Genomic DNA, 12,413 nt, shown 5'->3' on the forward strand with positions numbered 1-12,413 from the left:
CATCAAAGCCACTGAGCGAAAAAACATGTTCATCACTGCATTCCCTTGGCATCACCGTTCCCTGATAACAAATTCCTCTTAAAAAATAATAACAAATAAATGTCATTGGCCCGGTGTCGTGCGGGTTGGGTGTTCGTGTTTTTTTATCAGTAATTTCACGCTTAATCTTGGGCTCGTAAATTCTGAAATTTCTAAGAAAATTAGCATCAATTCCAAGTAGTGATGGCTCCTGGAACAATCTACATTGCTGGCTACGATGCCTTCATGAAATTCGTGGAAGGGATCAAAGATAATGAGACGGTGAACATGTACTTCTCGGGCTCGAAAGACGAAAGGGGTTCCAGTTGGTGTCCGGACTGTGTTCGAGGTAACAATTGTTTAATGATTTATTGCCCTTTTGATAGCTGAGGATGATAGGCGGTTACTGACGTGGTCCACTTTCAGCTGAACCAGTTGTCAAGGAGGCGGTGGCGAAATATGCGAGCGATGACGCAAAATTTGTGTATATCGATGTCGGAGACCGAGCAACGTGAGTTTATTTGTTAATATCCATTTCGCAACAATATACAATGCTTCGGTTACAAATAAAGTGGGCGGAAACTATTGATGCCTATGGGTAAGCGCACAGGACTGAGGAACCGGTGAAGCGACTCACCATAGACCTCCCCTTTAAATGGAGGTAGGTAAAAAAGGGTGAACTGCGAGTTCTCTGCGTCGTAAACAGAGAAGGCTCAGCTCCTGCCCAAGCTTGGAGTCGGTGCGAATTCGCCACTACCAAGAGGTAGGCGCGCAACTCAGGCGTGGGAGTTTCACTTCGTGGTGAATTGCATTGTTCCCATGCAGAGCCCGGACGAATACGTGTTAATTATGTTACTCTGTGCCTCCACACTACCCCACCCCCATTTGCGGATGTCCTTAGTGAAATCCGCTGCAGGATGAAACCCGAAGATAACGGAGCAGAGGTGTCTTCCATACGGAAAACGTGGAGTGGTGGAGTTCTCGTCGAACTGGGCCCAAAGAGAACTAACAAGAGTACGTTCTGCGAAGCGGTCAAGGGGTTATTGGGGGAGGGCTCTTGTTTCCCGCCTAGAGCCCCCTCAGGGATCGTCAACGATCCTTCACGGGTCGATACGGGAAGTGGCATCCCCGAGGTGCCCGAGCAGTAGTTCTGACCCCTTAGCTGGCATAATACCTGCCTCCTAGGTAGTAGCCTCGAGAAAGTTTCTCGGTGAAGAGCGAACTGCTAATGACCGATACACGGCGGGACACACTAGGAGTCCCCGGAGCCGTCAACAACTCCTTGTCGACGTTGATGGGGTGAAGTGAGCCTAGCTCTGCCAAGGTAGTATTTTTTTTTTGTTTTGATTATGTGGATGGAGGTGGAAATCTCAGAAAGACGCTGCTGCGCCAGGTTGCAGCAGTGTGTGGGATTCGCACCCACTAAAACCACCCCCAATCTTCCGCCCCTCCCCACGGGGCCACCGTGAAGTATTACTTCGCGGGGGAGGCTCTGGTTCGCTATACCAGCTCGTCCATGTCGCGTCTCCGTCCCGCCGCCTTCCGAGCTCGATCCAACTCCAGGAGTTTTGTCTGCACTACAGCTACTGCCTCATTTACCGCCATCCAGTTTTCCTCCGACTTCAGCATCTCTTCCGCCAGATTGGAGGGCTCGATATCCGCCCCTAAGATGCTGTTCAACCTCCTTTTCTGCTGCAGAAATCTGGGACAATGGAACATAACGTGCTCCGGGTCCTCGGGTGTAGCACCGCATTCAGGACAGTTGGGAGACTCGTCCAACTCGAAGCGATGCAAGTACTTCCTATAGCCACCGTGTCCCGTAAGGAACTGTGTCAGGTGGTAATTCAATTCTCCGTGCTTTCGGTCGACCCATTTCTCGATACACGGGATCAATGTATGGGTCCACCGGCCCTTGTCGGAGTTATCCCACCGTTGTTGCCCCTTGCCATACAATTCTCCCCTGATGGCTTTTCGGAAATCCGCATTCACCTCGGCTGGATTTGCCTTCCGTTTTTCGTAGAGCCAGTGTGCCTCGTTCGCTAGAAGATCTATAGGGATCATTCCTGCGATAACACACACTGCCTCCGTCGACGCCGTCCTAAATGCGCTGCACACTCTTAGCGCAATTGACCGGTATGCCGAACTTATCTTCCTCCGGTTGACAGCGTGGTGCAGCGCTCCCGCCCTGACAGGGGCCTCGTATAGCAGGATCCACCTCACCACTCCCGCGATGAGTAGCCTGCGACTATACTTCGGCCCTCCCACGTTAGGCATCACCCTTGCAAGGGATGAGCTGGCATTTGCTGCCTTCTCTCGCGCATAATCCAAGTATCCCTTGAAACTGAGCTTGGCATCGATCATCACCCCCAAGTATTTGACAACTGATTTTGAGACGACCTCACGATTACCAATCTTCCTACGGTTAGTAATGAGGACCGCCTCCGTCTTTTCGTCCGCCAGGTCTAGCTTGGCCATTCGTAACCATGACTTGATGGTATGAATGACTTCATTTGCATAAAGCTCCACGTCCTCGGGATGCTTTGCAATTGCAACTACCGCCAGGTCGTCCGCAAAACCAATCAGGGTTGCCTCCTCCGGCACGCGTAGGCCAAGTACTCCGTCGCACATTATGTTCCACAGCAGTGGTCCAAATACAGAACCTTGAGCCACACCTGCTGTCACAATGTACTCCTTCGGCCCGTCGTCCGTTTCGTACCAGAGAAGTCTGTCCGAAGGTAACACTCGATTAGCCGAGCCAAGTAGCTAGGAACACCCAGTTTGGTCAAAGCGCCTTTAATCCAGCCCCAGTTGGCTGAGTTAAAAGCATTTTTGACGTCCAACGTCACCAGAGCACAGCATTTGCCCATGGTCATTGCATTTCGAGCCAATTTCACGATCTTTGCTACTGCATCGACCGTAGAACGGGCTCGCCGAAACCCATATTACCGCGTTGAAATACCACCCGCAAGCTCGATGAACGGAAGCAGCCTGTTGTATATCACCCTATCCAACATCTTCCCCATGGGCGATATGAAGAGGGCACGTCGGGTGGTTTTTGGGGCTTCGGTAGCAACACCAGCTTCTGCCTCTTCCACTGGGCGGGAAATATTCCTTCCGCCATGCACGATTCGAATGTGCTTGCTAACCACCTTGGTCTGGCCTTGACCGCCACCTTCAGAGCCTTGTTCGGAATTCCGTCCAATCCCGGAGCCTAGTTATCCCCAGTACGTCTGCAGATTTCCCGAAGTTCCTCTTCGGTAACATCAGGGATCGAGAAGACGTCCTGGTGAGCTGCCAGTTGGGGTTCTCTTTCGTCCTGTTCCTGCTGCGGGAAAAGAGGTGATTTTTGCCCGCGGATCTTCTTCATTACAACTTGGTAGGCTGTACCCCACGGATTCGTATTAGCCTCCATGCAGAGCTTCTGGTAGCATTCTCGCTTGTTTCTTCGTATGGCCTTTTTAAGGTTGCTTCGCAGATCCCTGTATTCCTCCTCACGCTCCCGGTGCTCCGGTCTTCCCCTTGTCCTGTGGGAAAGTCTCCTCGCTCGGAGACAAGAGGATCTCAAGGCAGCGATCTCCGTGTTCCACCAGTAGTTTGGCCTCTTGTCGTGGTGCAAACGTCGTCGTGGCATCGTAGCGTCGCATGCTTCGGTTACACGCTGAGACAGCTGTGTGACCCTTTCCACCGCTGTTCCATCCGGATCATGGGCTCCCTCAGGAATGTCTCCTCGTCGAAAGCTCCGATAGCTCCGACTGCTGGGGGGGGCCATGACTTCCTGAATGGCCTGTCTTCCGCACGCCCAGATTGCGGCGTTGCCGCCCCCCCCCCCCCCCCATCCCAAAAAAAAACAGAGCCCATGTGCTCTCTAGAAATCAGGGATCTTGACTACCTTACAGAAAAGGTCGAAGTAGAGGAGGCGATAAAGCGTGAATGTCCAGAGGTAACCAATGCCCGGGTAGATATCACCTCTGTAAATGTTCGAGGCGAGGATGCGAATGCGGATAGTCCCCACCAAGTTCTACAGGTGTCTGGGGTATCAGCAACTTGCAAGGACCGGACAGGAGGACAGCATGCCGGAGATGCGGCCAAGTGGGTCACCAAGCGTAGAACTGCAATGAAAGAGAGTTGCGTTCTCTGCGGGGATCGTGGCGCATCTGGTAAGAGCGTCGCATACGCTGCAGGCTCGGAACGGGGTCCAATCTTTAAGGCGGAGTTGGAAAGGGCTAGGGTGCGAACGGCATGATCCGCATTTTACAAATTAACATGCACCGGAGTGCAACCGCTCACCAGTTGCTAGCACAGTTCTAGTGCTAATTAGCGAGCAATACTGAAACCAGGATCCGTCCTCATGGCATATCGACTTATCGGGCACCGCTGCCATCTGGGTTCGGAACGACGTTCGATTTCGTGTTCTTGCCGAAGGCCGAGGGACCGGGTTTGTCTGGATCCGGTGTTTAGGTATAACGTTTCTTAGCATTTACCTGACGCCGAACGAGACGATGCCGGACTTTCGGCGCCGGCTTGACGTCATTTCGAGCACTGTCCCTCCTGGTAGGCGGTGATTTTAATGCCAGGGCTCTTGAATGGGGCATGCCTCAGTCAGACTCCAGAGGAAAACGGATTCTGGAAATAGCGGCGAGAACCGGGCTCGTTGTTTTAAACACCGGATCAGCGCTAAGGTTCGGCGCCCAGGCTGTGAAGGAAGCATTCCTGACATCACTTTTGCGTCTCTGGCATCATCGGTGGATGGTGTCGCCGTCCTAGAAGACTTCTCGGGAAGTGATCACCAGTACATCGCGTTCGAAGGCTACTTGCCGGCGCGTCGCTCTCCCTGCCTGTGGAATGTCGCGAGGGTGAACATCGGGAAATTCGTCGAAACTCTTGGAGCAGACAAGGCCGCGCTGGAGGGCGGTCCGGGGGGCGGTAGTGTCGCAGCTGACACCGTCGTAAATTCAGTGAGGAACCTGATAACGACGGTGTGTGAGGTTTACATGCCCCGGAGGGGCTTCAGCCGCGACAAGCCTTCTATATACTGGTGGACGGCAGAAATTGCCGACCTACGGAGGGAGCGTCATAAGCTCCGCCGTTTAGCACAACGTTTGCACGCCAACGAGGAGGCATGTGCCATAAAGGTACAGTATAGATCAGCAAAAAGGAGACTCCGCAGCGCTATAAATAAAAGCAAAGCTAGCGGCTGGCAAAACCTTGTCAACGAAGTGAATGCGGGTCCGTGGGGACTTGGCTACAAGCTTGCCACCGGGGAAATCGGGGCTCTGGGGAGGCCCTGCATACTAGTACCGGCCAGATGGACCGCATTGTACGGGCATTGTTGTTGTAAAAAGCGCGGAAAGCGTCGAGGATCGCCTCCCTTTTCACAATAACAGAACTCGGAGAACCAGTTCTCACTATGAAAAACAAGAAGGCGCCAGGCGCTGATGGCATCCCGGCGGAAATTTACAAACTGGTGTTCCGCCAACGGCCAGAATAGCTATTTGAAGCGTTCAACGCTTGGTTGAAGGAGGACATTTTTCCATGTCCCTGAAAAGTAGCCAGACTCGCGCTGATCAGTAAGGGTAAAGGAGACCCGGAGCTCTCGACTGCATACCGACCGCTGTGCATGCTTGACACGGCCGGAAAAGTGCTCGAGAAGCTCATCAGGAGTACAGTGGCTGCAAAAATGAGAAGACACCCCATGTTTTTCAAGAAATCTTAAAATAACAAAACAATTCCAAGAAGCTGTGTATGTATCTCAGATAACTGGTCCTAATTGCATTCTCCTGAGTAACTACCTGGGGTTTCCCTGTATAACACATCCAGTAATTAAAGAAAGTCGGATTTCAGGTAGGTAAAAAAGATAAGACACCTTTAATTTAGCCATTTTAGAATGGAATTCAAGTAATAAAACTCAGTTGTTTTTATGATATTTTAATATTTTACTTAGCCTCCTTTCTTCCTTTCCTTTTTTTATAATTTCTACCATTCTTTTAGGTAAACTATTAAACAGTTTTCTTATATGTTTCCTCGAAATTTGGCAGCAGAATATAGAAATAATAGCGTTTTTTAATTCGTCTACGTCTTCAAATTGCTTTGACTCAGCATGAACTATTCGGGTCAGCTGCCCCCAACAATTCTCCATTATATTTAAGTCAGGAGACCTCGCTGGAAAATCGAGGACATCTGCTGAAAAAACTGCTTATAGACCTTTGCACTATGAATCGCAGCATTATCTTGCTGGAAAATGAACGGCTGGTCCGCGATTGCTCCCAAATTGTCGATAAATTCCTCACATCCGCATTTGCACATACCGAGAGCTGTCTATTTTCCCACTTAAAAACCGAATAGCGAATAGTCGTGGAAATAATAGCTAAAATCGTCGGGTTTGTCGAGGTTAAATTTTTTCTCGTCTGTAAAAATTTCACTGCGCCATTTTTTCTTCCAACGCGAGTGATTTTCTGCAAAAGCCATTCTGGCCAGTTTGTGCTTTTCTGTGAGGGGCGGTTTTCTCTGTAATTTGTGGCGCTTAAGATGCTTTGCTCGTGCGACAATGTTTCGGACATTTCTAATGGCAGTGTCAACGCCTGCCTTGACCGTGATTTGCCGTGCGGTTAGCGTATAATTGCATGCTAATCTAATAATCCTCCGTTCAGACCGAGGACTTATCGTCCTTGGCCGCCCTGTAGACATTTTCTTCCCATAATTTTCGGGATCCCGAATAACATTACGGAGGGCACATCTATTGCGCTTCGTAATCCAAGCAATTTCCGCTATGGACTTACCTTCGACATGTAATGTTTATATAATCTTTGATTCCGCGTAGTCAACCGTATTCACTAAACGAAATTTACTAAAAATCACCTTCAAATCTTAGCCAAAGCCAATTCTATTAATACCTTTCGTCTTCTTGGGGGAACCCCCAGCTAATTACTCAGGAGAATGTAATTCGGCACCGTTATCTCCGATATATACACACCTTCTTGGAATTGTTTTATCATTTTTAAATTTAATGGAAAACATGGGGTGTCTTATCATTGTTACCTGCACTGTAGACTCGCTGAAGCGATTCGCGTGGCCCGGGATTTATCCCCAAGGCAGTTCGGGTTCAGAACAGGGAGGTCGTAGATGCGGTTCATCGAGCCGAGGCACACAGCCGCCAGTCTCCACGGATAGTGCTCCTCATAACGCTTGATGCCAGAAATGCCTTCAATTCCGTAAGATGGACAGATATGCTAGGCACACTAGAAAACTCATTTCACGTGCCAAGATATCTCGACTCGAAGATGAGCTTCTTCGAGCAAATCAAAGCAGCAGCGGACAGGGCTGCAGCTGAAGTCGCGGCCTTGAGTCGGCTAATGGCGAATGTCGGGGGTCCTATATCTACTAGGAGACGTCTCCTTATGAGAGCAATGCAGACGGATCTGCTCTATGGCGCGAAGGTATGGACTGATGCCCTTGACAAGGTGAAAATGAGCCAAGGGGCAGATGGACTGCGCGGCTCATCGACAAATTAAACCCGTGGTTGAACCGAACGCACGTTGAGATTGACTACTTCCTTATCCAACTTCTAAGTGGGCATGGAGATTTTTAGTCTTACCTGCACAGGATTGGGAAGGCAAGATCTCCTGATTGTGTGTTCTGCACTGGAGTAGCGGACCACGCTGAACACAGCTTTTTCTCTTGCGAGGGGTGGGACGGCTTTCGTCAGCAGCTTTATGCAGACACAGGGGAGCTCTCTCCAGACAAGATTGTCAGAGAGATGCTGAAGAGCGCTGGCAGCTGGAATCGTATCGCGCATTATGTTCGGGCTCTTCTTATTGCGAAGAAAATTGAACTCGGCCGGAGGAGAGATCGGACGGTAAGGGGTTCCCTGAACTGACAACTCTCTTCCTCCCGTTGGTGAAAGGAATTCCCTGACTTGAAGGTTCCCTAAACCGGGAGAGCGGGAGGGCTAGCCCAAAGTAATGTGTCAAACGGCTCCAGGTTACTTCTCTGATGACAGGGAGGTGTTTAGTTGGTAGTCCAACAGCGGGCTGGTGCGGGAGTCCAACACTCTGTGTGTAAACGCATTTACCTACCCTACTCCCAAAAAAACTCCACCCCCAACTGATACCGTACTTTACGTCAAGCCTAAAGAAGTGCTCCCCTCTGTTCAGCATTTCATTTGGGCACTCATATGGTAGCTGCAGGGTTTCCGGTAAGCTTCCATGTAAGTCACGTGTGTGCAGACATCCAGGTCTCTGGGTATGTCAGCCCTCGTCGAAAAATGACGGGATGGCGGGGGGAGTTTAAATCTTGCCACGATGTCCCGGAGCAAACGCAAAAACCCAGTGGTGGAAAGACCTGAACCTGGTATCGAACACAGGATCGCTGGGGAGTCTCAAATTCTCCCCGTATACCAACTCGGCAGAATTAGCGGCAAACTCCTCGCGATGGGAAAGGTAGGACTTGGGACCACGAGGAGTCGTCGTGTGCCATTCTAATGGCCTTCAGTGTCCTATGCCAGCGTTTCAGCATCCCATTGGATTGAGGGTGGTACGCAGAAATGACGATAGAAGCTTAACATGCTCAAAAACCTTCGCAGATCCTTTACCGTCTTAGGTTGTGAGAAGTCTATGATGGCCTGCACCTTGTCTGAATCCGGTTCGATTCCCTCAAGGGAAATCATGTGGCCTAAAACTTTACCTGCTGTTGAAGAAATTTGCACTTTTCAACGCTAAGTACAAGACCGGCCTCTAGGAGACGTTGAATTTCGAGATGTTCCAAATGCCGACCAAAACATCATCCAAGTATACGAAACAAAAGTTAAGGTTTCTCAGGACAGAGTGAATGAACCTATGAAAAGTTTGCGCAGTATTGCACACACCAAAAGGCATCCATGTGAACTCGAAGATTTCAAAGGGTGTGCATATTGCCGTTTTCGGAATATCTTCTAGATCTACAGGGATTTGATGGTAAGCAGTTAGCGAGGTTATGCGCAAAGTCGTGGATGAGTGGTATAGGATAGCGGTCTGCAATGGTCTGAGCATTCAGACGTCTGTAATCGCCACATGATCTCCAATCGCCGTTGGACTTTGCAACCATGTGTAGTGGAGAAGCGAGAGACTACTGTCGGTATTTATGTTGCTGTAGGTTTGAAGAAGCGCACGAATGCGAGGATCGGCTTCCTCTTCAAAAATGATCGAAAGACTGACAGTAGAGCAGGTGGTAACTTTTCCTAAAGACCTGAGCGAAGTTACGGGATCTACAAGAAAGCTATTCTGCAGATCCACTAACAACCCATAGTGTCCTAGACAGTCTGCGCCTAATATACTACTACGACTACTGATGTCCGCTACTACGAAACGCCATAAGAATGTTCATCGAAGTCCCAGACTTACCTCCACTTGCCTGCAGCCGTAAATATATATGGTCGAAGAATTTGTCGCCGCTACTTTGAGTTAATGCGGAATCAGTTAGTGTTTCCGCGATACCGGGAGAACTGAGGCGTCTGCGCCTGTGTCGATCGAGGGAGCTCCCAATGAGTTTAATTTTATGAAGCCGTGAACGAGCACGACCTGACACATCTCTTTGCTTTATCGGCAAAGATACGGTGGTTCCAGCAAATTGTAGGACTCCGACGCCCGTCTACCCGATCGCCCATTTCCGTTGGCGGATCGCGAATGTGTTCGGGATCTGTCACCCGAACACAAGGCTCCAATTGTTGCCGCTCAACTATTTGGTCCTTGGCTTCTCGCGATACTTCATTGACAACGGGGCGCGGGTGCACTTCGTAGATTTTATCAGCAGTGTTTCCTAACACCTCCAAAGATCCGGAGTCCGCACAGGCCAAGATGGCCTGAGTGCTTTCCGGAAGTCCCTACAACCACATCAACTTCAGAAGCTCACCACCAACCTTATGGATCATGGATTATTCATAAAATATTATTATAAAACAATGACATTTGGATTATATAAATATCTAATAAATATATAAACTACGGATGAGTTAGCAAGTACAGAAGAGAAAAACTTGACTGAGTTTTCCTTTATTTTCTACATCACTTCTCACTGACTTTTTACTTCCCGATTGCTCCACCAGTCTCGTGATTCTCACCCCGCTACCCGGGCGGGTGAGTTTCACTTCCTGGTGAATTGCATTATTCCCGTGCGGAGCCCAGGCGAATCCGTGTTAATTAGCCTATACCTACACAGTAATATCCCCGGAGATCGCCTATTCATCGGTCTCTCGCCGACGGCATTCGTAGATTTTCGCAAATCTGCGAACATTCTCTAAAGACAGAAGAAAATCTTACCAAGGTATCTTCGTCTGAAGTCTGAGGAGGCCGGACAGCTGTATACAAAATGCATTTCCAATTTTTCCAGGTGGTAGTTTAAGGGGCAGTGTCACAAAGATTTTCGCTTTCCGGTAGAAGTTCAAATTTCTCCATTCGGCTGCGTGAATCCTTGCCATTCCCCCCTTCAGAGTAGACTTGACAGTAGATGGCCGGATCCCAAAAGCTAGTTCTGGCCTGACCATTGTGTATTCGGAGACTTGGCGAGCCAGTCAGTCAGCTTTCTCCTTACCAGTGATGTTTGTGCCGTGGCACCCACATCAAGAATGTTTCGTTCAGTCGGCCAAGTTTTAGCAGCACCTGATGACAACTCCACACCAGCTGACTCGACATATCGTTGCTGTTTAACGCTGCCCGAGACGTACAAACTGCCTTCATCCAGATCGAGCAGGCGGTGCGAGATCTAGGGCTGCACATCAATGAAGGCAAGACAAAGTATATGGTGGCAACGTCAGCACCGAAAACCAATCAACCAACAACATCAAACTGCACTGGTCAAACAGGAAGAATGAAGATAGGAGAATACAACTTTGAGACCGTTGATAATTTCTCCTATCTAGAGTCGAAAATCACAACTGATAACAGCTACGACGATGAAATCCGCGCACGCCAACAGAGCCTAGTTCAGCTTACAAAAATTGTTCCGCTCGAAACGTCTCACCATAGGGTCAAAGCTCTTACTGGACAAGACCATGATTTTGCCAGTCCTCATGTATTCCTCGGAGACTTGGTTTCTTAGCAAGAAAAATTGCGAACTTTTGGCTGCGCTCAAGAGAAGAATCCTCCGAAGAATTTTTGGCCTCCTACATGAGTATGGACGTTTCCGTAGCCTACATAACGACGAAATCTATGAGCGGTGCCATGACCGTCAGGTTATGGATAAAATCCGGCTCAATAGATTATGGTGGGCGGGTCACTTAATCTGTATGGATTAGGATTATCCAGCCCGGAAAGTCTATAAGGGCAATATCTATGTTAAAAAAAGAAGACGAGGCAGACCCTGCCTAAGATGGAGCGATGGCGTAGGTCAGGACGCCAGACAGCTTTTAGGGATATCGAATTGGTGGACCTCGGCGCAAAACCGGGATGTCTGGAGTTCCTTATTAAGGCAGGCCTAGACCGGGTACCGGTTGCTGCGCCGTTGATGATGATTAAAGCGCAATGTTCACATCTATACGTCCTTCACGATATAGAAGTAGAGTCCTTCGATTTAGCCCATTTTGAATCGACAAGATTAGTCCTATGCAGCTCGGCAAACTGATTCCCTCAGGATCCCTCGAAGCTGATGGAAGCAGAAGAAATTTGACAAACGCTCACTGTGGGGGTCCACCAGAAGAGACAGGAATTTTGTAGATGGCTGCATGATTACTTCCCCTTTTATAATTATAATGGTTTTGAACTCAACCGGTTCAATTTACATTCAGTTGGTTCCTGTTTTTTAAGGTAGACTCCAATCGCGCTGGGCCCAAAATATGCCCACTTCTTCGTGAAAGTTGACACTGCTAGTAACTGATTCTTGAGATTTGAGTTGGATTTCAGTCTGTTCTAGTTCTCATTCCAATATATTGAAAATAACTCCCATTTTCTAATAGATCTCATTTCATTTCAGATGGAAGGATCCGAAGTGCCCATTCCGTACCAACAAGAACACCTACTTGAGTGTCATTCCCACTCTGCTCCGATGGAAATCCCCGCAAAAGTTGGAAGGTCCCCAATGCGAGAATCCGGATCTATTGGAAATGTTCTTCACCGAAGACTAAACGAGTACACCAAGGAGGCGTTTAGTATGTCCTGAAAATCAGATTGGTTTCAATATTAAATAAAATTTTATACTTTGACAAGTTCATGTTTACTTTCTTTATTACTTCTAGACTACGGGTTGAGGCTTTAAACAAATATTGACTGCATCAACCACTAGCGGATGTACGGCTGCCCATAAAGTTCCAATAACTCTCTTGTCTTTTTCGGACCGAATGAAATCCGGCTTGACTAATGCATCTGTGTAGAAGCCATTTGCCGGCACTCAAGTTCCATGTCCATTCTAGACACTAACGTCCACCACAAGAC

The 12,413-nt window shown here is 48.8% G+C and overlaps 1 protein-coding gene across 1 annotated transcript; it reads left to right on the forward strand.

Moving 5' to 3' along the window:
• The first annotated feature begins 84 nt into the window (after nt 1-84).
• LOC119660397 (thioredoxin domain-containing protein 17-like) lies at nt 85-12,190 on the forward strand. The gene is made up of 3 exons (XM_038068934.1): nt 85-367; nt 445-529; nt 11,956-12,190. Exons 1-3 carry the CDS (start codon nt 223-225, stop codon nt 12,104-12,106), a joined length of 381 nt encoding a protein of 126 aa, XP_037924862.1. The 5' UTR covers nt 85-222; the 3' UTR covers nt 12,107-12,190.
• The last annotated feature ends 223 nt before the right edge of the window (nt 12,191-12,413 follow it).

Source organism: Hermetia illucens, chromosome 6, assembly GCF_905115235.1.
Source record: "Hermetia illucens chromosome 6, iHerIll2.2.curated.20191125, whole genome shotgun sequence".
Lineage (NCBI taxonomy): Eukaryota > Metazoa > Arthropoda > Insecta > Diptera > Stratiomyidae > Hermetia > Hermetia illucens.